General features: G+C 44.0%; 1 protein-coding gene across 4 annotated transcripts in view; it reads right to left on the bottom strand.

Moving 5' to 3' along the window:
• Positions 1-23,884: 23,884 nt before the first annotated feature.
• The window catches only part of LOC147612165 (uncharacterized), a 38,327-nt gene continuing 36,804 nt past the window's right edge, over positions 23,885-25,407 (bottom strand). For 3 of the 4 annotated variants that reach the window (XM_086784040.1, XM_086784041.1, XM_086784042.1), the window contains 4 exons: positions 25,231-25,297; positions 24,940-24,994; positions 24,403-24,533; positions 23,885-24,301 (listed from right to left, as the gene is read on the bottom strand). In XM_086784040.1, coding sequence (XP_086640166.1) covers positions 24,184-24,301; positions 24,403-24,533; positions 24,940-24,994; positions 25,231-25,297 — 371 coding nt within the window. In that variant the 3' untranslated portion in view covers positions 23,885-24,183. The remainder of the gene's footprint in view (positions 24,302-24,402; positions 24,534-24,939; positions 24,995-25,230; positions 25,298-25,407) is intronic. The other variant, XM_086784043.1, reaches the window with a different exon arrangement.

Here is a 25,407-nt window from a genome sequence, read left to right on the forward strand (position 1 = left end):
ACCTCACTGACCTCTCATCTCTCACTCCCTCACCCCCGACCCTCAACCCTGACCCTCAACCCACCGACCAACCCACCCTCATGCCGTGCCCTCACACCCGAGAGCCCCCTCCCCCTAGGTGCCATGTCATGCCCCCCCTCCCCCCCGCCTTGCCGTGTCGTGCTGTGGCATCGTGCGGTGCCCTCACACCCCACAGCCCCCACCCCCCGCGTGTTGTGCCCCCCCTCCCCCCCCTCCCCGTACCGTGTGGTGCCCTCACACCACCTGCCCGCCGCAACTCCCCCCCGCCCCTCGCGGTGCCATGCCGTCCCACCAACCAATCTCTCTCTCTCTCTCTCTCTCTCTCTCTCTCTCTCTCTCTCTCTCTCACCAACCACCCACCCCACACTCACCCACTCTCCTCACCCCATCTGCCAGCCCCCCACTTTCCTCACCCCGTCAACTCACCTCACCGCCCCCTACCCCCTTTGCTCACTCACCCGACCCCACCCTCTCACCTTGTGCAAACCTCCCAGCCCCCCTTCGACACTCACCCCTCTCTCCCTCAACCCACCCACCAACCAATCTCTCTCCCTCAACCCACCCACCAACCAATCTCTCTCTCTCTCTCTCTCTCTCTCTCTCTCTCTCTCTCTCTCTCTCTCTCTCTTTCCCCCCTCAACGGACCACCCACCCCACACTCACCCACTCTCCTCACCCCACCGGCTAGCCCCCCACTTTCCTCACGCCGTTAACTCACCCGCTCCCTTCTCTCTTGCAAACCTACCCCTCCCTCTTCCTCCCCCCATCACCGCCACTCTGTAAACTCCTCCCCATAGTTCACCTCCTGCCCAGGCACTGTCCTAGGCCCGTTGCATTGTTGCATTCTTTCTCCATGTCTTCATACACTCCCTTCAACACTTGCTTCACCAGGCACGTTCTGCCTTTGTTCTTCCCCCCAGCTCCTCTCTTATGTGCACTCACCGCCCCCCTCCCTTATGCAACCCGCTGGCCAGCACCCCCCCACCATCACCATCCCCCTCTCCAACCACGTGCCAACCCGCTCTCTTTCTCTTTCCCCCCACACCGACCCCCTCTCTACTCGACCCGACCCCAGCCCCGCCCCCTTGCGCCACCCCCAAGAAATTTATTACAAAAAAAAACATCTCTCTCCCTCACCAACCACTCACCCCCACCAACTTATCTCTCTCCCACACCAACCCCTCATCCCCCCCCCTCACTCTCTCTCTCTCTCTCTCTCTCTCTCTCTCTCTCTCTCTCTCTCTCTCTCTCTCTCTCTCTCTCTCCCCCCCCCCTCACCTCACTGACCAACCCACCCCATCACTCTCTCTCTCTCTCTCTCCCCCCCCCCTCACCTCACTGACCAACCCACCCCATCACTCCCTCATTCCGCTGTCACCTCCTCACCCTCACCCTCACCCTCTCACTTCTCGGCCCCTCTTGATGGAAACCTCTCTCTCTCTCTCTCTCTCTCTCTCTCTCTCTCTCTCTCTCTCTCTCTCTCTCTCTCTCTCTCTCTCTCTCTCTCTCTCTCTATTTCCCCCCTCATCGACCCCACTCCCTCCCCCCGAGCGCCGACTCCCCTCCTTCCTCCTCTCCTTCGCGACCCCTTATCCCCCCCCTTTCTCTCTCTCTCTCTCTCTCCCTCGCTCTCCCTCTCCCCAGCCACCAGTGTGGGCCACCCCCCCCCCTCTCTCTCTCTCTCTCTCTCTCTCTCTCTCTCTCTCTCTCTCTCTCTCTCTCCCTCGCTTTCCCTTTGACCGACCACCCCCCCTCACTCTCTCTCTCTCTCTCTCTCTCTCTCTCCCTCGCTCTCCTTCTCCCCAGCGCTTATCCCCACAGCCCAACCAAAAAAAGGAGACTAAGAAGAAGACAAAAAAACAAACACAAAAACAAAAACAAAAATACCTTTCCAACCCCCTTCTCTCCCACCCTCTTCTCTCCCACCCCCTTCTCTCCCACCCTCTTTGTTATTTTTTATTATTTATTTTCTCTCTCACTAACTGAACCACATCCCCCTATCCCTCTCTCTTAGTCCAACCTCCTCCCATGCTCTCATTCACCCCTTTTTACCCTCGTCGTCCCAGCCTTGCAACAGTTCGTCGTCCCCACCCATAGCCGTCGCCATGGAGGAGCACCCTTTCACCACCACATCGGCCAACCAGCTATAGGGCCCACACCCATAGGTTGACTTCAGCCCCAGGAGTGTCCCTCTTCTCTGTCCCACCACCATCGCTCTTCTCTAGCCCACCACCGACCGCCTCCACTTCTCAGATACCGCTAGTGCCCACCTCTCTTGTGGTTGCCATTGACATCGCCAACACATGTCCTGCAACTTCCTCGATAGTCATCGCCGCCACTGAGCCTTCATTGCCACTTGTTGAGGTATCATTTCCTCGCCAACCTCTAGATCTGTCCTTATCTCTTGTTTTATTGTCACACGAGCTTGCCCTAGTAGGGTTGGCTCATTTTGATTCCTTAGACTTCACCATTGCGTCTAAGTAGATTCTTCTTGGACCTAGCCACCAAGTGTATACCCACCCTCACCACCACCTACCTAGCCGGGATCTTTCAGTTTCCCACCATTGCCAAAAGCTTGTAGATAAGATTGGGTATTCCGGGATTCCAGAGGATGATTGGGTCCTTAATCTCTAGGGGTCAGTCCCTCGGATGATTCCTTGGCGGAAATCCCCTCATGACCTGGCATCCCCCATCATCTCCCTGAATGCCAGCACCTTGGTGCCTGCAGACTTGCTTCACTCCCACATGCTTTCATCTACTATCTCCTCACCCGGCTTGCCCCTCATCCCTAGCCACGAGTACTTCGCCTCCCCATGTTTAATGCATTTCTCTCTTTGCACACCACTTGTCCCTTTTACTGGGCTACACTCATCTCCACCATCCTCGCTCCGTCATTGCTCATTTCATGTCTACACGCACACTAGCCTTATGCTTTGTTGGCCCACTGTTCACACACATTGCACGCTATTTTTACACTTACTTGGTGGCACTTGGTGGCTCATCCTAAGTGCCATCCCTCGTCAGACCTTGGTTGCCCCTCCCAACCTTGCACCCAAGCCCACGTCCTTAGGGAGCCGCCCGATCCCATCGACTACAGTCCCTTTTTCACCCTCGTCACATTGACACCCTTCCCATCATCGATGTCCACGCCATTGCCACCCTTTCCACCATCGAAGTCCACGCCAATGCCACCCTCGTTCACCAACACCCTTCCTATCATCGATGTCCATGCCACCGCCACCCTCGTTCACCAACACCCTTCCTATCATCGACGTCCATGCCACCGCCACCCTTCCCATCATCGACGTTCACGCCACTACTACCCTCATCACCATTGACTACCTCCATGGCACCCTCGCCTCCCATTCTCCTTCCCTAGATCCCTTCTTCCCCTGTACCTACATCACACCACATCTCCTTGGTCACCCCTCCATCGTCACCACTATCCTCGCCACCCTCGTCTCTCTGGCACCCTCTAGAGCGATCTTGGAATCTCTTTTGGGAGAGGTTCCTCCAGCAGTCCACCCCCGCAATTCGCCCTGCCTCACCCATTTTTTTCGTTGCCTACTCCCTGCATCACCGACACTTGGGTCGATCGATCTATCTAGCAAAGCAGGCCACTTAGGAGGCTGTATACAGCCTAGGCAGAGGATGCAGAGGAGGCCCTTTAGTAGTTACAGGAGACCATGGCATAGCAGGATGTCGTGCTTCAGGCGCTTTGCGAGGAGCGATTTGAGCTATATTTATCTCCCATCCTCAATGAGGATGCCATGGCAGCCATTCGGGAGTAGAAGCACACCCTTTTTGGTAGAGACCCAGTTGCAGCACGAGCTAGAGATGCAGGTGGTCCGGTTGGAGCATGAGACAGAGCTCGCCACCTTATAGGATGCGCATGCGTGCACTCTTACAAAGCTCAGTTAGCAACATGCATTCGAGTTAGCCGATTTCTCCGACAGGCTTCATCTGCAAAGGAAGACCTTACGGAGTTCTAGCGTCTCATTGAGCGGGGGCAGTCGGTTGGCCACCCACATTCCATATCCACCACAAGTCCAACACAGCTTGGGACCGATGCCTCATCCTATGCCACTCATGATGGTTGATTCGGTCTTTTGTATTTGTATTTTTTTCTGTTTGCCTACATGCACGTACTAGCTATGCCACTCATGATGGTTGATTCGGTCTGTTGTATTTGTATTTTTTTCTGTTTGCCTACTACTACAAGCATGTACTAGCTATGGCTAGGGTTCATTTTGTATCTTTATATTCTGGACTTCGTGCTGAAAGTTTTGCCCAGACGAAGTGGCTAATGATGATTATTGTTTCGTTGGTTTATTCTTTTGTTGGTGTCAGAGTAACCTTCCTGTCGCGGATGCTTTTCTCGAGGGATGACAGTGGTAGTACATGTAGTGATGGCTTGCTGGATGAAGTGCACAGGAGCTCTCAGTTCAATCTTTTTTTTTTGCAGCTCGCTTGCTAGATGAAGTTGCCCAGGAGCCTAGTTGATTCATTTTTATTTATTATGTATCTCTCCAACATGTTTTCCTGGAAGGATCATTGTATGAGGTGTGCCTGGGAGCTTGCCTACCGGATGTTTTGCCCAGAGTCTAGCTTGCCATAGAACTACCTGTGGTTTTTTCGTGCCATTTACTGATACGGTGAATAGAGTAGTAGTGGGAGACCTATAGAAGGGAAGCCAGGTCCTCCACACTCCATTGACCGCTTCGATCGCGCCAGTGCTTTCCGACCACATCATCACCGTCGGTGCCCTCCGACTGCCGGTGCTCTCTGACCCCTTCGAACCACTGCTAGTGCCCTTCCACATCTTCGACTGCTATCATTGCCAGTGCCCTCCGACATCTTCGACATGCATGGCTAACTCCAATGGCACTCATGGAGGCAACACCCCTCTCCCTCTCCCAAGGCAGGGAGAGATCCTCTTCGAGATCCCGAGCACCATCTTCCTTTCCCCTCTCCCTTTCCCAAGGCAAGGAGAGATCCTCTTGAGCACCATCGATCTTCCCTCTACACTACATGATGAGGGTTGGGACTTTGAGGAGGAGGACACCCAAGGAGGAGATAAGGGGAGCACTCTCGCGCGGTAGTAGGACAGACAGTCTCGGACACACTCGCACAGACACTCTCTTGTGTAGGACATTCACTGTAGCACATTCTCTATTGGAGTAGAGTCTCTCTTGTATCATTCTTGTTTACAGTTGGTATACAGTGTTGTGCTCTGTTGGTGTTTTGTCTATCTCTCTGTGTGAGCGAGGTGAGTGAGTGGTTAGTGGTGTGTGGTGTGTGGTGTTAGTGAGAGGCCTGTAGGGATACTGCGGTGCAAGGTGGAGAGGACGGTAGACAATGTAGAGCATAGGTCTTGCATGTCTAGCCGGTGAGGTCAACTCATCCTGTGTTGTGCTCTGTTGGTGTTTTGTCTATCTCTCTGTGTGAGCGAGGTGAGTGAGTGGTTAGTGGTGTGTGGTGTGTGGTGTGTGGTGTGAGTGAGAGGCCTGTAGGGATACTGCGGTGCTAGGTGGAGAGGACGGTAGACAATGTAGAGCATAGGTCTTGCATGTCTAGCCGGTGAGGTCAACTCATCCTTGGTGGGTATACTTCCCCAAGAGGATCCATGATCCCTTTTCCCTAACCCTAGTGTTTGTGTCGGTAGTCTTTGAGTTTCGTATAGCAACGACCGAGGACTGCTGGTAGAGTCATCCACAATACTCAATACTTAAATATGATAGATGCAAATCCATCAAGTAATAGCAATCAACCAATATCTAGATTGCAAGAAACACTACTAGAAAATTTGACAACATTAACATAACTAGCAAAATTGAATTGACCAATTTCAAATAATTCAAGAGAGGGGTTGGAGTGATTTGTACCACTTGATTGTTGTTGATTGATACTTGAATTTGGAGAGATTTAAGGAAGATTAGATCACCACCAAGCTCCACTTTTCTCCTAAGAGGATCACACAACAAAAGGGCACACAACTATGGAGAACTCAAGTCAACAATTGATGAAGAGGTTTGGTGCAATTTTTGGAAAGCATCAATACCCCTTCTTGGGTAATGATATTTGAGCACCAATTTGGCCTCAAATCGATCCCCAATTGCGCCTAGCTACTAGCCCTTAAGTAGTAGGGTTGAGAGAATCATCACACTTTCTAGTCTCATGTCTAAGACAAGATCTATTTGTGCTAGGAAAAGATACTCACATATGCAAAAAAAAAAAAGTTATCTTTTTATCCATTGGTCACATCATCAACTGAGACATGCTTAAAGGTCTACTGAATACTTGGATTAAGGCCTTTATCCATTGTCAATCAATATCACCATCTTGGTTCAAGACTGGCCTCAAAATAACTTTTTAATTTTTCTTTTAAATAAGCTAGATAAATCATGGGTAGGGTAGGAGTCACCTTACATAGGTGGGCTTCTGGCCAGTGATGGATGACGTCTTTCCTCTTAGGCATCATGCTTTTCTTGGCTAGCCAAGGTACTTTTGGGTATCAACTCCTTGTTGATCTCCCTTAAGGGTTTTTGAGTGTGAAGTTTGGGGGGGTGGTTTTTGTCTCTGTCAAGAAGTTTTAGGATCTCCATGATGCATCAAGGTGAGAGGATTGGTAAGCGTTAGGGGTTATTACCTAAGGTAATGGCTTGTAATCATTAGATGAGGCCTGAGATGTTATAAGAATTCCATGGGGAAACTCAAGTGTCATGGTTCTTCTTCTCTAAATATTGTTGCAAGAGTGCATCCAACTTTTTTATCTCCTCTTTTGCATTAGGATTCACCCCTTCTTACTTATGAACCATCATTGCCATACTAACTTTGTACCCATAAAGTGCCTCAAAAGGTGATGCTAATGCTCTCATGATGCGTACTATTATGAGAAAACTCGGCCAGCGGCAACCACTCATCCCAAACACCTTGCTGATCATGGCAATAGTGCCTCAAGTTTCTACCCACTTGTCACAAAAGCATACACATCTTTCCACATTCCTTTCTATAGAAACTCTTTCGCAACTTCTCAAAGGTCTTGAACAACCCCATGTGCTTTGATAATAAAGAAGAATGCATCTCTTCTAACACCCTCTTCTTGTAGCTTGAGGTAGGCATAAGGTAGACTTTGCCTTTGTAGTAAATGAGTCCATTACGAAATTCAAAATGTAGCAAATCATCATGAGACCCTTGGTGTAATTTTTTCCACAATGGTGCCACTTCCTCATCCAATAGGTACACTTTTGGATATCCAAAATCCAATCTTTATGTACGTCCAAAATTGCCATGCATCTACTTGCCCATATATGTGACAATGCATCTGCCACAACATTGTCTTTCCCTTTCATGTAAGAGATTTTGAAATCATAATTTTACAATGTAGCCACCCACCTTCTTTGCTTGGGAGAGAGTGTAGGTTGAGACAAGAAGTATTGAAGAACTCTATGATGATCACTCTTCACAAAGAAATGACTTCCATACAAGTAATGATGCCACTTCTTTATTACATGAAGTATTGCCAACATCTCTTTATCATAGACATGCATAACAATTTCTTCCTCATCAAGCTTTCGGCTCTCAATGCAATCACTCCATGTTCTTTGAACAAAACAACTCCAATACCTCTTCCATATGCATCGGCTTGAACCACAAATGGTTTCGTGAAGTCTGAGCATACAAGTATAGGGGCTGATGTGAGCATTTCCTTAAGCTCGTGGAAGCTCTTATCGGCTATAGCATCCCAAAAGAAAGCTTCTTTCTTCATCTTGTCAGTAAGAGGAGTAGTAATATGAGCATATCTCTTAATGAACCTCCTATAAAATGATGGCAAGCCCAAGAATCCGCTTAATTGTGGTATTTGTATGTGTGGGCCAATTCTTAACACACTCAACCTTCTTACAATCCAACATAATGCCTTCTTTGCTCACTATGTATCCAAGATACTCAACCTTTTGTGCGAATAAATGTACATTTTCTCTCCTTTGCATACAAGTTGTTAGCTCTTAAAGCATCCAAAACAACCCTTACATGCATTAAGTGCTCCTTCTCCCCTTTGCTATATATCAAGATGTCATTGAAAATACAAGCACTTATTTGTAGAGGAAAGGTCCAAGAACCTTGTTCATTAGGGCTTGAAATATTACCAATGCATTGCACGATCCAAATGGCATAACCAAATAATGGTAGAGACCTCTCTCGATCCGAAATGCTGTTTTGTACTCATCACCTTCCTTGATTCTTAATTGGTGATAACCCGATCTCAAATCAATCTTGGAGAGGAAATATGAACCTTTTAACTCATCAAGAAAGTCATCAATTTGCAAAATAGGAAATCTATCGTGGATTCAATCCCTATAGTCCACACATATGCCAAAAGTGTCATCCTTCTTCTTGACCAAGAGTATGGGTGATGCAAAAGGTGATTGGCTAGGAGTAACCCATCCCATGTCCATAAGCTCTTGTCCTTGCTTTGCCACTTCATCCTTCTCCACTTTTCACAATCTATAAGATGGTTTGTTAACGGGCTTGGTATGCGACTCAAGCTCTATTCCATGATCCACCTCCCTTTTTGGCGTGGCAAGCACTTTGGCATTTGGAACACATCTTCATACTCCTTTAACAATTCCTTCATACCTTTATGGCATAACCTCACCCTTTTTCTCATTACTTTCTTTCTTGCAAAGTTGTAAAACATATATGCATCCCATTTTCTTTAGCTCCCTCTTGAGTTGTGTTGCATTGATCATCTTGATACTTGGCACACGAGTTTCAGTCAATGTAACCGCATGGTTTCCATGCATGCAACTCATATACCCTTGTTGTAAATTCATGTGAAACAACCCAATCGCATCCCAAAACAATGTCAATGGAATCCATATCCAATACTGTAGCATTATATGGTAGTGATATGTGTGAACACACTTACGACTTTCGAGGCACGTTTTTCCCTTACTAACTAGGAGGTTTTTTCCCCTCGTGTAATGTACACCCTCTTATCTACTCATTTTGGGGTGTGTACTTATCTTTTGTATCTGGTACACATTTGTTCATTTCTAATCTAGTGAGTTTGTGTGCTCTCAAGCTTCTCTATCTTGTGTGGGCCTTGTTGCAACCCTAACCCTAATTCTAACAATTGGTATCAAAGCTAGCTTCCTTGAAACTTGATCTAGTAGTCTACCTCTGTTGAGATATCGAGCTCTAGTGAGGCGGTGGACACTGATGACCCGCCTGGGGGATAGGCCCCACACTTACACCACTGGCATGGTTGGTGAGATCTTGGGCGATACGCGGCCAGTGGGATGACAGGCTGTGTGACAGCCACTCTAGAGACTGGCATAGTTATAGCGCCAGCTCATTTAGTCGGGTTCACACTATAGAGAACCCGTGTATGTATTGGTTGAGTACCTTTCATATTATGAGTACTCTTTTTCTTGTATATGGTGTGTTGAGTGTTGAGTAGAGAAGAAAAAGATTTCAGCCTCTCACCTTGTGTGTTCTCTATTAGGGTTTTGTGAGTGTGTGTGTGTGTGCTTGCAAGAGCTCAAGCTCTCTTCCCCCCTGCATCTTTTCATGGTATCAGAGCCTGGTTCGTGCTAAGGGCTGAGCTGCAAGCAAGAGAACCACAGGAAGCGGTACGAGGGTAAGAGCTTCAACTACTCTTCCCTATTGTGTTGGTGACTACACCCTTGTCGGGAGCTCTACGGGAGGCACCGGCAAACGATCTCTGATTGAGGAGCTTTCTTCGCGGGAGTAAAGCTATAGGGCAACTATATAGTTCTTTGGACTGAAATTTCCGGGCCGAAAACGCGTTTCGGGCGCGTCTGGACCTCCGTTTTTCAGAAAGCAGGCGATTTCGAGCACTGCGGGTAAGTCATCGATTCTCTGCAGAACTCTGTTTTAAGTACTGCAGGAAGACAGATTGACTGTGCAGACACTGTGGGTACTGCAAAGAGGTCTACAGTTGCCATTGGGTGTATGTATGCACATTGAGGTCACTGGTTGTGACATTTGAGTGGACTGCAGTACCGCTGTGCAGAAAATACAGCAATTGTGCAGGAAAAACCAGAGTGCAGTTTCTGGTAAAATTGTGTGTTTGGCAAGATGTCTAATGATGGCATAACACAGATTGTGGCTAAGAAGCTGGATAAGAATAACTTCCATGCTTGGAGGTTCAGGTTGACAAATTTCCTGATGGGAAAAGGCTATTGGGACTACATAGAAGGTGAGCATGAAGAGGCACCGGAGATACCGGATATAAATCCGACTGCTGCAGATGTGAAAGAATTTAAAGACTGGAACCAAGGAGCCAGGAAGGTTATGTATTGGCTTTCCATTAGTATACAGGACACCATGATTGGGCACATTCAGGATGCCAAGTCTCCCAAGGAGGCGTGGGACACCTTGGTAAAGCTTTATGAAACAAATACCAAGGCACGTAAGATACAGTTGAAGAATGAACTTCATACTGTGGAGAAAAAGAGCATGTCTGTGAATGACTATGCGTTGAAGATAAAGGGTATTGTGGAATCCCTTGCATTTATTGGTGTGTCAGTAGATGATGATGACAAGGTGGAAGTCTGTTTACGTGGTCTCGGGCCACAATACAAGGCGTTTAAGACGTCTATTCAGACTCGGGAAAACATTCCCAACTTTACAGATTTGGTGTCTATGCTGATTATCGAAGAGAAGAACTTGGGTGAAGACCAACAGTCTTCACAAAGCAAAAACAGTTCAGAGCAACAGGCCTTCTACACGAGTTCAGGAAGAGGACGAGGTAGAGGAGGCCGTGGACGCGGTCAAGGAGGTGGCCGAACAGGTAATCAGAATTATGGCCAGCAGCAGCAGCAACAACAACAGTCCCAGAATCAACAACAACAACAACACGCAGGTGGAAGAGGCAAATTCAGAGGCAGGGGGAGTCAAAGAGGCCGTGGAAATTGGCAAAGGCAATATAATGATGCACGTGAATGCTATTATTGTGGTAAGCCAGGACATGTGCAGGCAGAATGTTATAAGAAGCAGGCTGACATGCAAAATGGGAAAGTGCAGCAAAACAACTATGCATCCTCAAGCAGAAATAATGAGGATAATGAAAGGTTGTTTGTTATGCAGCATGTCGTGAATGCCATGTCTGAAAATGTTGATGCAGCACAAAAAGATAATGTATGGTATGTGGATTCAGGCGCTTCGAACCACATGACGAGTCATGGGGAGTGGTTCAAGGAGATGAAAAACCCGGAAAGACCAGGTTTTGTGGAAACAGGGGATGACACTGCTCATCCAATTGCCCACGTTGGAGATGTGCCATTGTCTATGCAGGATGGCAAAGTGAAGTACCTTGCAGATGTACTTCATGTACCGAACATAACAAAGAATCTGGTTTCAGTTGGCCAGATGATTGAGCAGGGTTTGCAGGTTTGGTTTAACCCTGATGGGTGTTATGTTGAAGATTTCAAAGACAAGTGCAGGTTGGTTGCAAAAGGCAACAGAGTGGGCAGAATGTTTACATTGAATGTAGACATGCCTGAAATGAGTGCTGCGATGTTTGCAAATGGTTCAGGAATAGTTGCAGACACAGGCATTTGGCATAAAAGAATTGGACATGTAAATGTGCAGAGATTGAAGTCTATGCAGACAAAAGGAATTGTGACAGGGCTGCCAAAATTTAGAGTGGAAGGTATGAATAAAATCTGTGAAGCATGCCAATTTGGGAAGCAAACAAAGCATGTGTTTCCACGTAACAGATATGTGAGCAGAAATGCACTAGATGTTGTGCATTCAGATGTATGGGGTCCTACGAAGACCGTGTCTATGGGAGGCTGCAGGTACTATGTCACTTTCATTGATGACCACACAAGGAAAGTGTGGGTATATTTCATGAAGGAGAAGAGTGAGGTGTTCACTCACTTTCAGAATTTCAGAGTTTTGGTTGAAAAGCAAACAGGGAAATATGTAAAGTGCCTAAGGTCAGATGGAGGGGGAGAATACTTCTCCAATGAGCTCTCTGAATTTTTGAAGAAGAATGGTATTCGGAGACAGTACACATGCAGATACACTCCGCAGCAAAATGGAGTTGCTGAGCGGAAAAACAGGCACATTGCTGAGATTGCGCGAGCATTGATGGAAGAGAAGAATATGCCGCATTGCTATTGGGCTGAGGCTGTTTCTACAGCAGTATACATCATGAACAGGACTCCAACTGCAGCCATACATGATGTAACTCCAGAGGAGAGGTTTACTGGCATAAAACCAGATTTGTCTCATCTGAAAGTCTTTGGATGCATTGCATATGTGCATGTGCCAGATGAGCTAAGAACTAAGCTGGATCCGAAAGTTGAAAAATGTGTGTTTATTGGATATTCCCTTGAGCAAAAGGGATACAGGTGTTATAACCCTGCTACACGTGAGTTGAGGGTAAGCAGGGATGTTGTCTTTGATGAGATAAGCAGCTGGTATGCTGCTGAAAAAGAAGCTGTTGGGGCTGATGTGAGTGGAAGTGTGGTTGCACAGAATGCAGGTCAGCAATCACAGTCTTTGAGTGGACCAGGAGAGTCCTCATCTAGTGGGTCTGTTGATAGACCATGGAGTGGCAGGCTGCATCATAATACCAGTCCTGCAAATGTGATTACTACATCACGTAAAGGAAAAGAGAAAGTGGGCCTGACATTTCTGCAGGGCATTCTCATGTTGATGGAGAGTCTAGTGGCTCAGATATGAGCCTTGACGAGGAGCTTGGGATCCCAGCTATGAGAACACCTGGTGTAAAGAAGGCTATGGAAGCCATGAATGAGAAGCTGCGAAGATCTGGGAGAGTGAGAAATCCTGTGCAGAGATTTACCTATGATGGTTATGTGGCACATCACTATGCATATATGGCAAAGGTTGTGCAGGTTGTTGAGCCCACATGCATTGATGAGGCTGTTGGAAATGTGTGTTGGGAGAAAGCTATGGATGAGGAGATGGATGCACTATATGGAAATGAAACTTGGGATTTAGTGCAATTGCTAGAAGGCAAGAAAGCCATTGGATGCAAGTGGGTGTACAAAGTTAAACATAACAGTGATGGAAGCATAAACAGGTACAAGGCTAGATTAGTAGCCAAAGGATATGCGCAGACATATGGGATTGATTATGAGGAAACTTTCAGCCCAGTTGCCAAGATGGCAACGGTGAGAGTTGTGATAGCAGTGGCTGCGTCAAAGCAATGGTCTTTACATCAGATGGATGTAAAGAATGCATTCTTGCATGGGGATTTGCAAGAAGAGGTGTATATGTTGCAACCACCTGGTTATGAGGATGAGGGTCACCCCGAACATGTTTGCAGGTTGAACAAAGCCTTGTATGGCTTAAAGCAAGCACCAAGAGCATGGTCTGACAAGATTTCTGAATATCTTGTCACTATTGGCTTTCATGTAGCCAATGCAGATTTCTCATTGTATGTGAGACATGATGATAGAGGAGTTGTGCTTGTTGTCATCTATGTAGGTGACTTGATCATTACGGGGGACCATGATGCAGAGATCTTTGATGTAAAGATCTTGCTTAGACAGAAGTTTGAGATGAAGGATCTGGGGGAGCTCAGATATTTCTTGGGCATTGAGGTGATTAGGTCACCACATGGTATTGGATTACTGCAGAGACAGTATGGCTTGGACATGTTGTCCAAGTATGGTATGACAGGCTGTAAGCCTATTTCTGTGCCATTGGATCAGAATGGCAAGTTGAGTGCAGATTCATGACAGATCTTGGAGGATCCTTCTATGTACAGGAGCATAGTAGGAAGTTTGATCTACATGACGATCACCAGACCAGATTTGAGCTATGCTGTTGGGTTGGTGAGTCAGTTTATGCAGGTTCCACGAAAACCGCATTTGGATGCAGTGAGACGCATACTGAGGTATGTGAAGTCTACTTTGCATTGTGGACTATTCTATGAGACTGGGACAGAGATATGTGTACATGGGTACACAGATGCTGATTGGGCTGGTAGTATCTCAGACAGAAGATCTACCAGTGGATTCATATTTTCTTTGGGGAGTGCTGCTGTGACTTGGAGCAGCAAGAAGCAGCCTACGGTTGCTCTATCGAGTACAGAGGCCGAGTACAGAGGAGCTGCTATGGCAGCATGTGAGGTAGCTTGGTTGAGAAAGTTACTTGGAGATTTGGGTCTATCAGTGGATAGATCAGTTGTCATTTTCTGTGACAACATTAGCAGTATACAGTTGGCCAGGAACCCAGTCTTTCATGCTCGTACGAAGCACATAGAGGTCCACTACCACTTCATCAGAGAGAAGGTCTTGGCAGGAGACCTTGACCTTGTTTATGTCAGCACAGAGGATCAGGTAGCTGACATCTTCACCAAAGCATTGGGTACAGAGAAGCTCCGCAGATTCAGGGCTTCGCTTGGTGTACATGAGATGGAGTTGAGCTCGAGGGGGAGTGTTGAGATATCGAGCTCTAGTGAGGCGGTGGACACTGATGACCCGCCTGGGGGATAGGCCCCACACTTACACCACTGGCATGGTTGGTGAGATCTTGGGCGATACGCGGCCAGTGGGATGACAGGCTGTGTGACAGCCACTCTAGAGACTGGCATAGTTATAGCGCCAGCTCATTTAGTCGGGTTCACACTATAGAGAACCCGTGTATGTATTGGTTGAGTACCTTTCATATTATGAGTACTCTTTTTCTTGTATATGGTGTGTTGAGTGTTGAGTAGAGAAGAAGAAGATTTCAGCCTCTCACCTTGTGTGTTCTCTATTAGGGTTTTGTGAGTGTGTGTGTGTGCTTGCAAGAGCTCAAGCTCTCTTCCCCCCTGCATCTTTTCAGCCTCCCTCCTCACGACCCTATTTTTTTGTCTCCGATTGAGATACCCTCTTAGGATAAGAAGGTGTATACTGTAGCGTTCGGTATACAAAAATTTTAGGGTCCGCAGTGCAAGTTAGGTGCGTTTTGGGTGTGTTTCGGGCACCGCAAGGTTTCTCCAGATGTTCTGGAGAGGCATAATTTTGGATTGATTTTACTCGGTTTTGGTTGTTTGGGATATGTATCGGCAAAGATTTGGTGTGCAGCAGCATCTATAGTGTCTTCAACAACATCGACCATCATACTTTTGCCAGTAACACTCTATTCTCTACTCTGTTAATTTTCATACACTTTACAGGTGATTTAGTCAGTTGGTAGCCATCCAAGGTTGCATTCAATACTGAGTACTTGCAGTGTGTTGAAAGATTTTGCATTTGGTAGAAAGTCATGGCTGGCAGTTGTGATGTATTCAGCATGTTGTCTCTGCGCTGAGGACAAACTTGATGGGACTAACTACCCATTATGGTCCTGTATTGGTTTTTTACTAAAGCCTTTGGAATGTGGTCAGTGTGTGAAACTCGTCCTGTTTCACAACTACCAGTGCAACCAGGTGCTGTGGGTACATCTGAAGTAGAATCTGATACAAATGTGGCTCCTCCACTTGCACCACCAGTACCGTCCACTTTTGCTCAAAACGAGTGGGATGGAAGAGATGCACATACACATGCATTGCTTACACTTTCTGTGAAGCAAAGCATTATTCCTCATATTCGGTCATGTAAGACTTCAAAATAGGCATGGGATGCACTTGTTGCATTACAGCTTCTTAACCAAGATCAAAGATTTTAAGGAGCAGCTTGCTATTATGGATGAGATATATCCTGATAGTACATTGGTGCCCACAGTTTTCAATGCATTGCCAGATTCTTATCAGAGTTTTGTTTCTATCCTTAGACTCATATGAAGGGAAATCCAAATGCCCTTACATTTAATGAGCTGGTTTCAGTACTCTTGCAAGAAGAGCAGTCTAGGCAAAACACATCTAATATGCAAGTTGGTGATCAAGCTTTTGTTGCCAATTAGAAAGGCAAAGGTAAAGCCAAAATTAGAATCCTCAGGTAAGGATGCAGAGAAAGAAGGTGATAAGCCTAAAAAGAAAGTTGGTGATCAAGCTTTTGTTGCCAATTAAAAAGGCAAAGGTAAAGCCAAAATTAGAATCCTCAGGTAAGGATGCACAGAAAGAAGGTGATAAGCCTAAAAAGAAAGGCAAGTGTCACTATTGCAGGAAACTAGGGCACTACATACATGAGTGCAAGAAAACACTAGAGAAGGAGAAAAAGAAAGAATCGGGCATGCCTGTGGGGCTGATGCATCTACACCAAGTGCAGTGAAGACAAAGTGCCCTACCAAGGCCTTACAGTCTAAAACTCTTTATGAAGCTTGGCATGGCACACAGGAAGCCTTTTGTGGCTCATTTGTGTGTTTTTGGTTGTCTTGCTTATGCTCTTGTGCTTGAGCAACAACACAGTAAGCTTGATGATAAGGCAGTTAAATGCATATTTATGGGATACAGTTCAGAAAGTAAGGGATATAGACTCTACCATCCGGCCTCAAAGCAGATTTTGGTAAGTAGAGATGTTGTTTTTATCAAAAACTCAGTTTAGCCCATGCTTTCATGCAAAAAACAGCAGAATGTATGCTTACAAGACATGTTTGATTCGCTCCTACCTTTGTTTAAGGGTGGGCATCCATATGTAGAGCAATTGAATACTCAACCAAGTGCTGAAATTCACCCTTTGGAGGTGTAAAATCAGCCTACAAATTAACCATTTGATGAGGCAATTATTGAGGATGTAGTGGATGAGAAGAGAGCAGCCATAGAAGAATCTTGGCGTATGCCAAAATGGCTTGTGCAGACATTGAGGGATAGCAAGTTGACAGCTTCTTTACCTAGCAGAACTCGTGCAGGTTCTCATCATGCAAATTATTCTCATATGGATCATGTTCTCATTTCTACTTTATGTAATGAGGAGGAACTTGTTTCCTTTGAGGAAGCACAGGATGATGATCATTGGATGCATGCTATGTAGGATGAGTATAACTCTATACTCAAGAATGACACCTAGTATTTGACAGATCTATCTCATGGCAAGAAGACCATTGGTACTAAGTGGGTTTACAGGTTAAAACGCAAAGAAGATGGTAGCATTGATAGCTATAAGGCTAGACTTACAAAGGGGTATGCTCAACAAAAGGACATTGATTATGATGAGACCTTTGCACCCACATCTCGTATGACTACCATTAGGTGTCTCATTGCTTTGGCAACACATCATGGGTGGAATGTAGATCAGTTGGACATTAAGACTGCATTCTTGAATGGTGATTTACATGAGGAGGTATATGTATCGCAACCTCCTGGTTTTGATGTGAAAGGAAAAGAGTCTAAAGTATGTAGGTTGAAAAAGACTCTTTATGGCCTTAAGTAGGAGGCTCCTAGAGCATGGTATGAGAAGATTCATGCGTACTTGGTTGCAAATGATTTTTGCAACAGTTCAACAGAGAGTACCCTCTATGTGAAGAGGAGTAAGGACACATTTTTGGTCATCATTCTATACATTGATGACATGCTGCTCACACGGGACCCGATATAGATCAAATTTCAGCCTTTAAGGCTGATTTGTAGTATCGTTTGAGATGTCATATTTGGGGCCCTTGCATTACTATTTGGGGATTTAGTTTATTGTAGTGCAATGATGGCATTGTTATGCTGTAGTCTAAATATATATAGAAGCTATTGAAGAGGTTTAATCTTGAAGACTATAAACCTATGGCTACACCTATGGAGATAGGTACTCGACTTAGTCTTCAAGATGCAGGAGACTCTTTTGATGCTAGTTTGTATCAGTAGGTTGTTGGATCCCTTCTTTATGTATGCAAGACAAGGCCATATATACAATATGTGGTCTCACAGTTGAGCAGATTTATGCATAGCCCAGGTATGAAGCATTGGCAGGCTGTCAAGCGGGATTTTCGCTATTTGCAGGGCACTCACTATTTGGATTGTTTTATCCAAAGGGGGGTGAGTCACAATTGCATGCTTTTAGTGATTCAGATTGGGCTGCATGTTATGACACACGAGTGTCACGAGTGGATTTTGCTTTCACCTTGGTGATTCATGTATATCATGGCTCAACAAGAAGGAGCCTATAGTGGCCACCACTTCCAGCTGTGAAGGTGAGTACAGGGTAACTTTTACAACTACAGTTGAGTGTGTGTGACTCAGACGTCTTATGGTTGATTTGGGTGTTGGACAGTCATCTAGCACTACGATTTTCACTGACAGCTAGAGCGCATTAGCAGTTGCAAGGAACCGAGTGTTTTATACTCGTACTAAGCACATTGAGGCGCATTACCACTTTGTCAGGGAAAGACTCTCTGCAGCAGGGATCAACTTGGTCTATGTGCCTACACATGACAACATGGCAGATTTATTCACGAAGGCTCTTCCTTGTAAAAAGTTTGAAGCTTTTCGTAAAGCTTTGGGCTTACTACCTTTTCAGGATTGATCGGCCATACCCTGTATATGTTCACATTATCACTCCAGGGGAGATTTGTAGCATGATATGGTAGTGATGTGTGTGAACATACTTAGGACCGCCACACGGCACTTTTTTCCCTCACTAGGAGGTTTTTTCCCCCGTGTGTATGTACACCCTCTTATTTACTCATTTTGGGGTGTGTACTCATCTTTTGTATCTGGCACACATTTGTTCATTCTAATCTAGTGAGTTTGTGTGCTCTTAAGCTTCTCTATCTTGTGTGTGTGCATTGTTGCAACCCTAACCCTAATTCCATGGTAGTGATGTGTGTGAACACACATCACTACCATGTGTGTGTGCATTGTTGCAACCCTAACCCTAATTCCATGGTAGTGATGTGTGTGAACACACTTAGGACCGCCGGGACTAGGAGGTTTTTTCCCTCGTGCATATGTACACCCACTTATCTACTCATTTTGGGGTGTGTATCTAGCACACATTTGTTCATTCTAATCTAGTAAGTTTGTGTGCTCTCAAGCTTCTCTAGCTTGTGTGTGAGCATTGTTACAACCCTAACCCTAATTCTAACAAATATAAGTAAACCAACGTTGCAAATATAATCATTTGTGAGAATAACATTACATCTTTGCATACCATTGTGTAATCCATCTTTGCTCCATCAGCCACTTGAACTTCATGCCACAAAGATAAAGCTACGGGCTGTAATTTGAGAATGCACATGGATTTGGTATTGATAAAGCTATGTGTGCTTCCACTATCAATCAAAACATGTGCCACCCTTCCATTAATGCATGCCTTTAACCTTAATATATTTTTCCTTTTGCAACCAGCATAAGCATCACTTGAGATATTGCATAGGGTAGCCTTATTGTCCTTGTTATGATAAGCACACATAGGCAATGATAACCCATCATCATAGTCAACATCTCCCTTTTTTGATCCACCTAGGTTAAAAGGGAATTTACCATCCTTTTCTACATCCTCAACTTCATTGTTGGCATCTTCAAAATACTCCTCATATTCATCCACATCCTCCTTAATGTCTTCATGGGGCAAGGTTCAGTGAGAATCATACTTAGGATCATCCTCTTGGCCTTACAAACTTTCCAATGATCCTTGTTCCATTTGTCACCACACTTGAAGCACAAACCTTTGTCCTTCAAATCATTAATATGATATTCCCCAATAACCTTACTCTTTTTAGATGCTTTCGCATCAAATTGCTTCCCATCAACATTTGGAGGTCGAGGAAAAGAGTTACCAAATCTGAAATTTCCTCTTCCACCTCTTCCATAGACAGTTGGGAATCTAGGAGGACCCGTGTGACAAGCAACTCCACTTGAAGATTTGCCCAAAGTTGAAGTGCCAATATCAGCTCTAAACCCATTCCTTGCTCTACTAGCATGTGTATACTTTGCCTCATAGATCTCCCCAAGAAGCATGGCCTCCTTGATGGTTTCAGGTCTTTGAGCATCCACATCAACCTTGATGTTGTTTCTAGCCCTTTGATAAACTTCCTCAATTTGTCTCCTTACTCAAGCCTTCCACATGAAGTGAAAACTTGATGAACTTGTACACATAATCCTTGACATTGCCCATTTGAGTGAGATCATCCCATTTCTCCATCATCCTTGATCTATTAAGGGTTGAAACAAAGGTTCTCCTTATCTCATTCGTGAAATCTTCCCAAGTAGTGATCAAATAGCCATGAGCCAAGTAGTGATCAAATAGCCATGAGCATTCAAATGCCGCCACCATGCATGGGAATAACCTTCTAAATGCAAAGTAGCAAAAAAAACCTTGGCCCTATCACTACGAGGGCTAAGTTCAAAGTAAAGCTCCATCTTATCAATCCATTCTTCAAACTCCCCATTAGTTGAGCCTTCGCCCTTGAACTTAGTAAAAGTCAACTTGTCCTTCACTCCCTTAAACTCATCTTGATCACCACCTTGATGATGAACATGCGGTCTATGCTCAAATGGTCTAACATGATTGCCCCCAAACTCATTGAAATGATGAGGTCTACCATGATTAGGTTCCATCCCATTAAAATGATGACCCATTTCATCAAAGTGATGACCCCTTATGTGTGAAGGATGATGACCCACCCCATCTCATCGAAGTGATGAACACTCATTTGTGGATGATTCCAATTTCCATTCACCCTTGATTCTTCTAAAACTATACCTTTTCTTTTTTCCACATTTATCCCTTGCATTGATGAAACCCCATTCATAGGACCATGCATAGGCATACCGGGCATACTTGTTCCACCTTGATGCATCAATGACGGAGGCATCTTGTCCTTTCCAAGAATAAAACCATGATTTCCATCAACATGGTGCATACTAGATTGAGGAGTATGTAATGCATTTGCATGTGAAGGTCTCGCAAAAGATCTATAAGCTTGTGGTCCGATTGGTGGAAAAGTGTTTGGTGCATATGGATGCAACATAGGTCCACCATAAGCTTCTTTGCCTTTATCCTCATCTTGCCTCAACAAGCTTGTGATCCCATCATGCAACTCCTTGCTCATGGAGTCAAACTTGTCCATCATGAATTGAAATCTTTGGTCCATCCTTTCAATCATAGTTTGCATGAGATGCACCATGTTGTTCATGTTCATGTCCCTGCCTTCTTTAGATATTTGTGAAACTTTTTCCTCTTGATGTACCCCTTCATTGATATTGCCATTAATTTCTTCTTGCATAGCTCCTTGAGCATCCTGATTTGGTTCTTGTCTTGCTTTCGATGTGCCCGCTTCATACTCAAGAACTTCCTTGTAGTTCCCCTTGTTGACTTTGGCCTTCGGCATCATCTCAATTGCTCAAAAGACTTTTGAGCAATTGAGTTCCCCTTGTTGAGTTTGGCCTTTGGCATTATCTCAATTGCTTTAAAAGACTTTTGAAAAGGTTCCCAAACTCCAAATTGAATGGTCTTTGGCTCTATAGAGTGGTATTTCAATCCTCTATCCACTTCTGTAGTTTCCTTTGACTTGGTCAACCCTATACTATTCTATGTTTTTGACTTTTTTTTTTGGGAAAAGTCGACTTCAATACAAAAGTGACTAAATCTTGATCAAATAGAAGCTGATTTTGGAAGTCTTTAGCTTAATGGAATGCTTTAAACAAGCCCTACGCATCCATGTCAATGCCTTGACCAAATTTGATCGGTAATATTCCTCTATTTTGAACTCTTCCAACCCCCTTACTCAAGTTTGAAAGCCAAGCGCAAGGGATTGGGCCAAGTCTTCACCACCATTGTACTCAATCCCTCACCATACCACTTTACCATGGCACTCATGGCACGGGGAGTTCAAGACGCACTCTCCTTGGCCTCTTCTCCTTATTGCCAGGGTACCCTCACTACATATCTAGCTTTCTAGTTATGCACGAATCAAATGAAAGCTTAGAAATGGATGAAAGTGTAGATCACTTACAAATGGCACTTATAGATGCATGCCAATTCCATCAATACAAGATTTTAATGGTGATGATTAGGATTGCAAAAGTGCGCTTCAAAAGGATGTCTTCCCATGTATAACTTCACCTTCACAATGCTCAAAACATGTGCCTCTTCACAAGAGCATATGGCATGCTTTATATTACTTGCATCAAACATGATCAATGGCATACACCTTCACTCCATAAGCTCACATGAAACCATAGCATGATTCATACATGTCATGTGACATATTAGAGCATGAAAATGGCTATAAATGGCATCTAAAACTTCCCAATGACATGTAGCAATGCATGAAAGGATCTCAATGCCATAGATTGAAGCATAGATACCCTCAATTGCAAAGCAATGTTGAAAATGGATCCCGTTCTCCCAAATGCTTCCAAGAAAATGACAAGGATGCTCAAATCTTGCTTAGGGTTCTCCTAACGCTTCAAGATGCCTCCATTCTTGCAATATAGCTTGTAATCACTGACCATTGGTAAGAGAAAAACCTTAATAGAAAAATTGCAACCCGTTTTGTACATCATAAGCAAAAAAAAAGCATGCTAATCACACATTGTATGTCTTGTGTCATGTAGGAGAACACTTTAAGCAATATTCCATGGTAAGGCTTAACGAAAATCCACTACCTGCAGGCGCTGAATCGCATAGACCACGAAACTGGTGCCCTATACAACCATTAAGGCTTCACTCCTCATTATAGAACCTTTGCCAACCAAGAGCTTAGAATGAGAATACCTTGACATTTTGCTGAAAACCCTCTCATGAGAATCCAGTTCCAAACGACGTTCATTCATAGCCATTCTCTACCATTGAAGTAATCCTCTTCACCATAGGAGAAACACAAGGTCTTCTCATGCTTCCAAGATGATCAATTAAGCTCCAACTCCTCAAATCAAGCACAAAGAAGAGGACAAGAGACAAAAATGTTTTGATTAGCACTAATCTTTATTAACAATGTTTTCCCCAATTTTGGTCGTGGGATTTGAGATTAGGAGCGGCCCCCTCAAATTTTGATTCTCAACCAACCCATGGTCCCAAAACTTAGAATAAATGAATCAAAAAGATCAAATTCACCCAATCAAGATCACCATGTTCCTCTTCTTGATCAAGAAAATCAAGAAATCCAAGAATTTCTCAAATTTATTTGAAACCAAGATAAAAGTGGATCAAAGACTAAGCTTTGATATCAATGAAAGAAAGGAGCTTCTAGATTAGCCTTGGATTAACCTAATTAACATTGAATTAACTTAACCTAAGTTTAAAGAGAAAAGAGAGTAATTAACTTGTTTTATGATGGTTATCAAAAGGTATCCCAAATATGGCCTATTTGGCATATATACATGACCACCTCTTTCACACTATCATAACTGTGGTCCATTGGCCTTGGGCCCATTATTCACATGCGACATTTCACTTTGTTACAATCTTGAATGCCACATTTTACCCAAAGCACATTTATGTTTGTGTCTATTAAAGGAGGATAAAACCCTTGTGGTTTGGGGAGAGGAATCACTAGATCTAGTGAAAGATTGGGCCAAATCTTCCTAAGGTAAACATTGAGGTCCCAATCTAGTGAAGTTACTACGTAGCAAGAATTTATGGAAAGGGGTTTTAGAAGATGACAACTTGGTTCGAAAATGCCTTTCAAGCTATAGTGTTGTGCGAAATACCTACATGGATCTACAGGCATTTAAGGAAACCTCATCTTTTTTCGTGCGCCTCACAGCTTTCATGAAGGAGAAAGGCTGTCAGTTGTATTCACAAGAGGATTTAAAAGAGAGATGGCATGCCCGAGAATGGTTGGTTTATAACTCGTGTGGAGTGTAGCGCCTAAGGCAAAAGCAGTTGTTTATTCTAGGTTGTCCCGATACTATAATCCATGAGATAATATTTACCACAACTATGATATTATATAATCAATCTTAGATGTTTTCCTCATGCATCAAGTGTTTTGCACCAAACTTCATACATAAAAGCAAGGACAACACTAGCCCTTTTCAAAGGAATATGCATAACTTACAAAACAAAGAAGGAAGCAACAGTTAATACTGGCAATCATGTTTGGGTACATGGGGTGGTTTTGATGACATATAAATTGGTTCTAGATAGAAGGTTCTGTCATATAAAGCACTTCTTGGTGATAGCTAACTATATAATTCTATCAAAGGAAGGAAAATGTTGAAAAAAAAGAGTAAAATTTTAACAAATTCAATATCTCCACCATTGATATATCATGTGATCAATTCTCTATCAACTGGCATTGTAAAATGTTGAAAAAAAAGAGTAAAATTTTAACAAATTCAATATCTCCACCATTGATATATCATGTGATCAATTCTCTATCAACTGGCATTGTAATAATAAGCCTCTCAGTGTCAACCTCCCATTTGGCAGTGCTTTTCTCATGTTTTATGGTATGAGGCAGATATAATGCCAAGAAGCTGAGATACAAAAAGCACAGACCTTGTAAGTGATCTTATAAAAACAAACTCATGATTTAGATATGTTATACCCTTCAGTGTGTATGAACCAAGTGGCGTACTAGAGCTTTGAGGTCAACTTTATGTGTGTTGATTTGACATCCAATTGAATATCAGAGGCACATTCTGTTTGAGGAAGATTGACTCTCAATATCATGATGTCACAACAAAGTGACGAAGGATTTTTCTCACTCTACATCATACAAAAGCTTAGTGATGATCAACATTAACGAGAAATGGAGGACATGCACTCATTGAAGAACTCAATCTTGACACATTTACTTCTTTTGTTTGCCAGGAGAAACACACAAAATGCAATGTTGTCAAGCATAAAGCATACACATTTACTTTTTTTGTTTGCCAAGAGAAACACACACACACCCTTTTTCTTTCACTCCATTGTGGAGTGAGGAGAGGGTGGGTCAGAATCGAACCCGTGTCGGAGGGAGGGAGGGAGGGGGGGGGGTCACCACCTTATCCAGTTGGTTATCGTCCCCACCATTACTTATGCATGGGCCCAATTCATATTTTAGAAAGGAAACCCAAATAGTGACACTTTTAATCCATGGTAAAGGGGACTACATATCCTTCTTTCTTACCATTTGAAGGTACACATCATTAGCACTAACATCTTGCTTGTATATTATGTCATATCTGCCAAAACAATATCCAACACCATTAGGTTACTAATCAGACCCTTGTGGTTGTTTACATTGATAAATATGTGTGAATATTGAGTTTTTTTTTTACTTCAAATATTCAAAGTACATTCTATTCATACTTTTAGTGAATAAAACCAATTTTGAATAATAATATTCTGTAGTATTGTGTAATGTTGAATTAAATCAAACACAATCGATCTTTGAAAATTATGTCGTCAAATATATTACTCTGGTTGCATTCGGCCATATTTGTCTCCAAACTCAAAGTCTGGATCCGCTTTCTCCGATGTATCTGCTAATCAAATAAATCATATCAACTAAATCGACAGGAATCAAACTAAAAACATAACTTAATCACAAATATGCACAGCTACCTTTTTCTATTATCTTGTTATGCACATCTAC

This window comes from Cibotium barometz, chromosome 46, assembly GCF_041138505.1.
Source record: "Cibotium barometz isolate CiBa-2024 chromosome 46, ASM4113850v1, whole genome shotgun sequence".
NCBI lineage: Eukaryota > Viridiplantae > Streptophyta > Polypodiopsida > Cyatheales > Cibotiaceae > Cibotium > Cibotium barometz.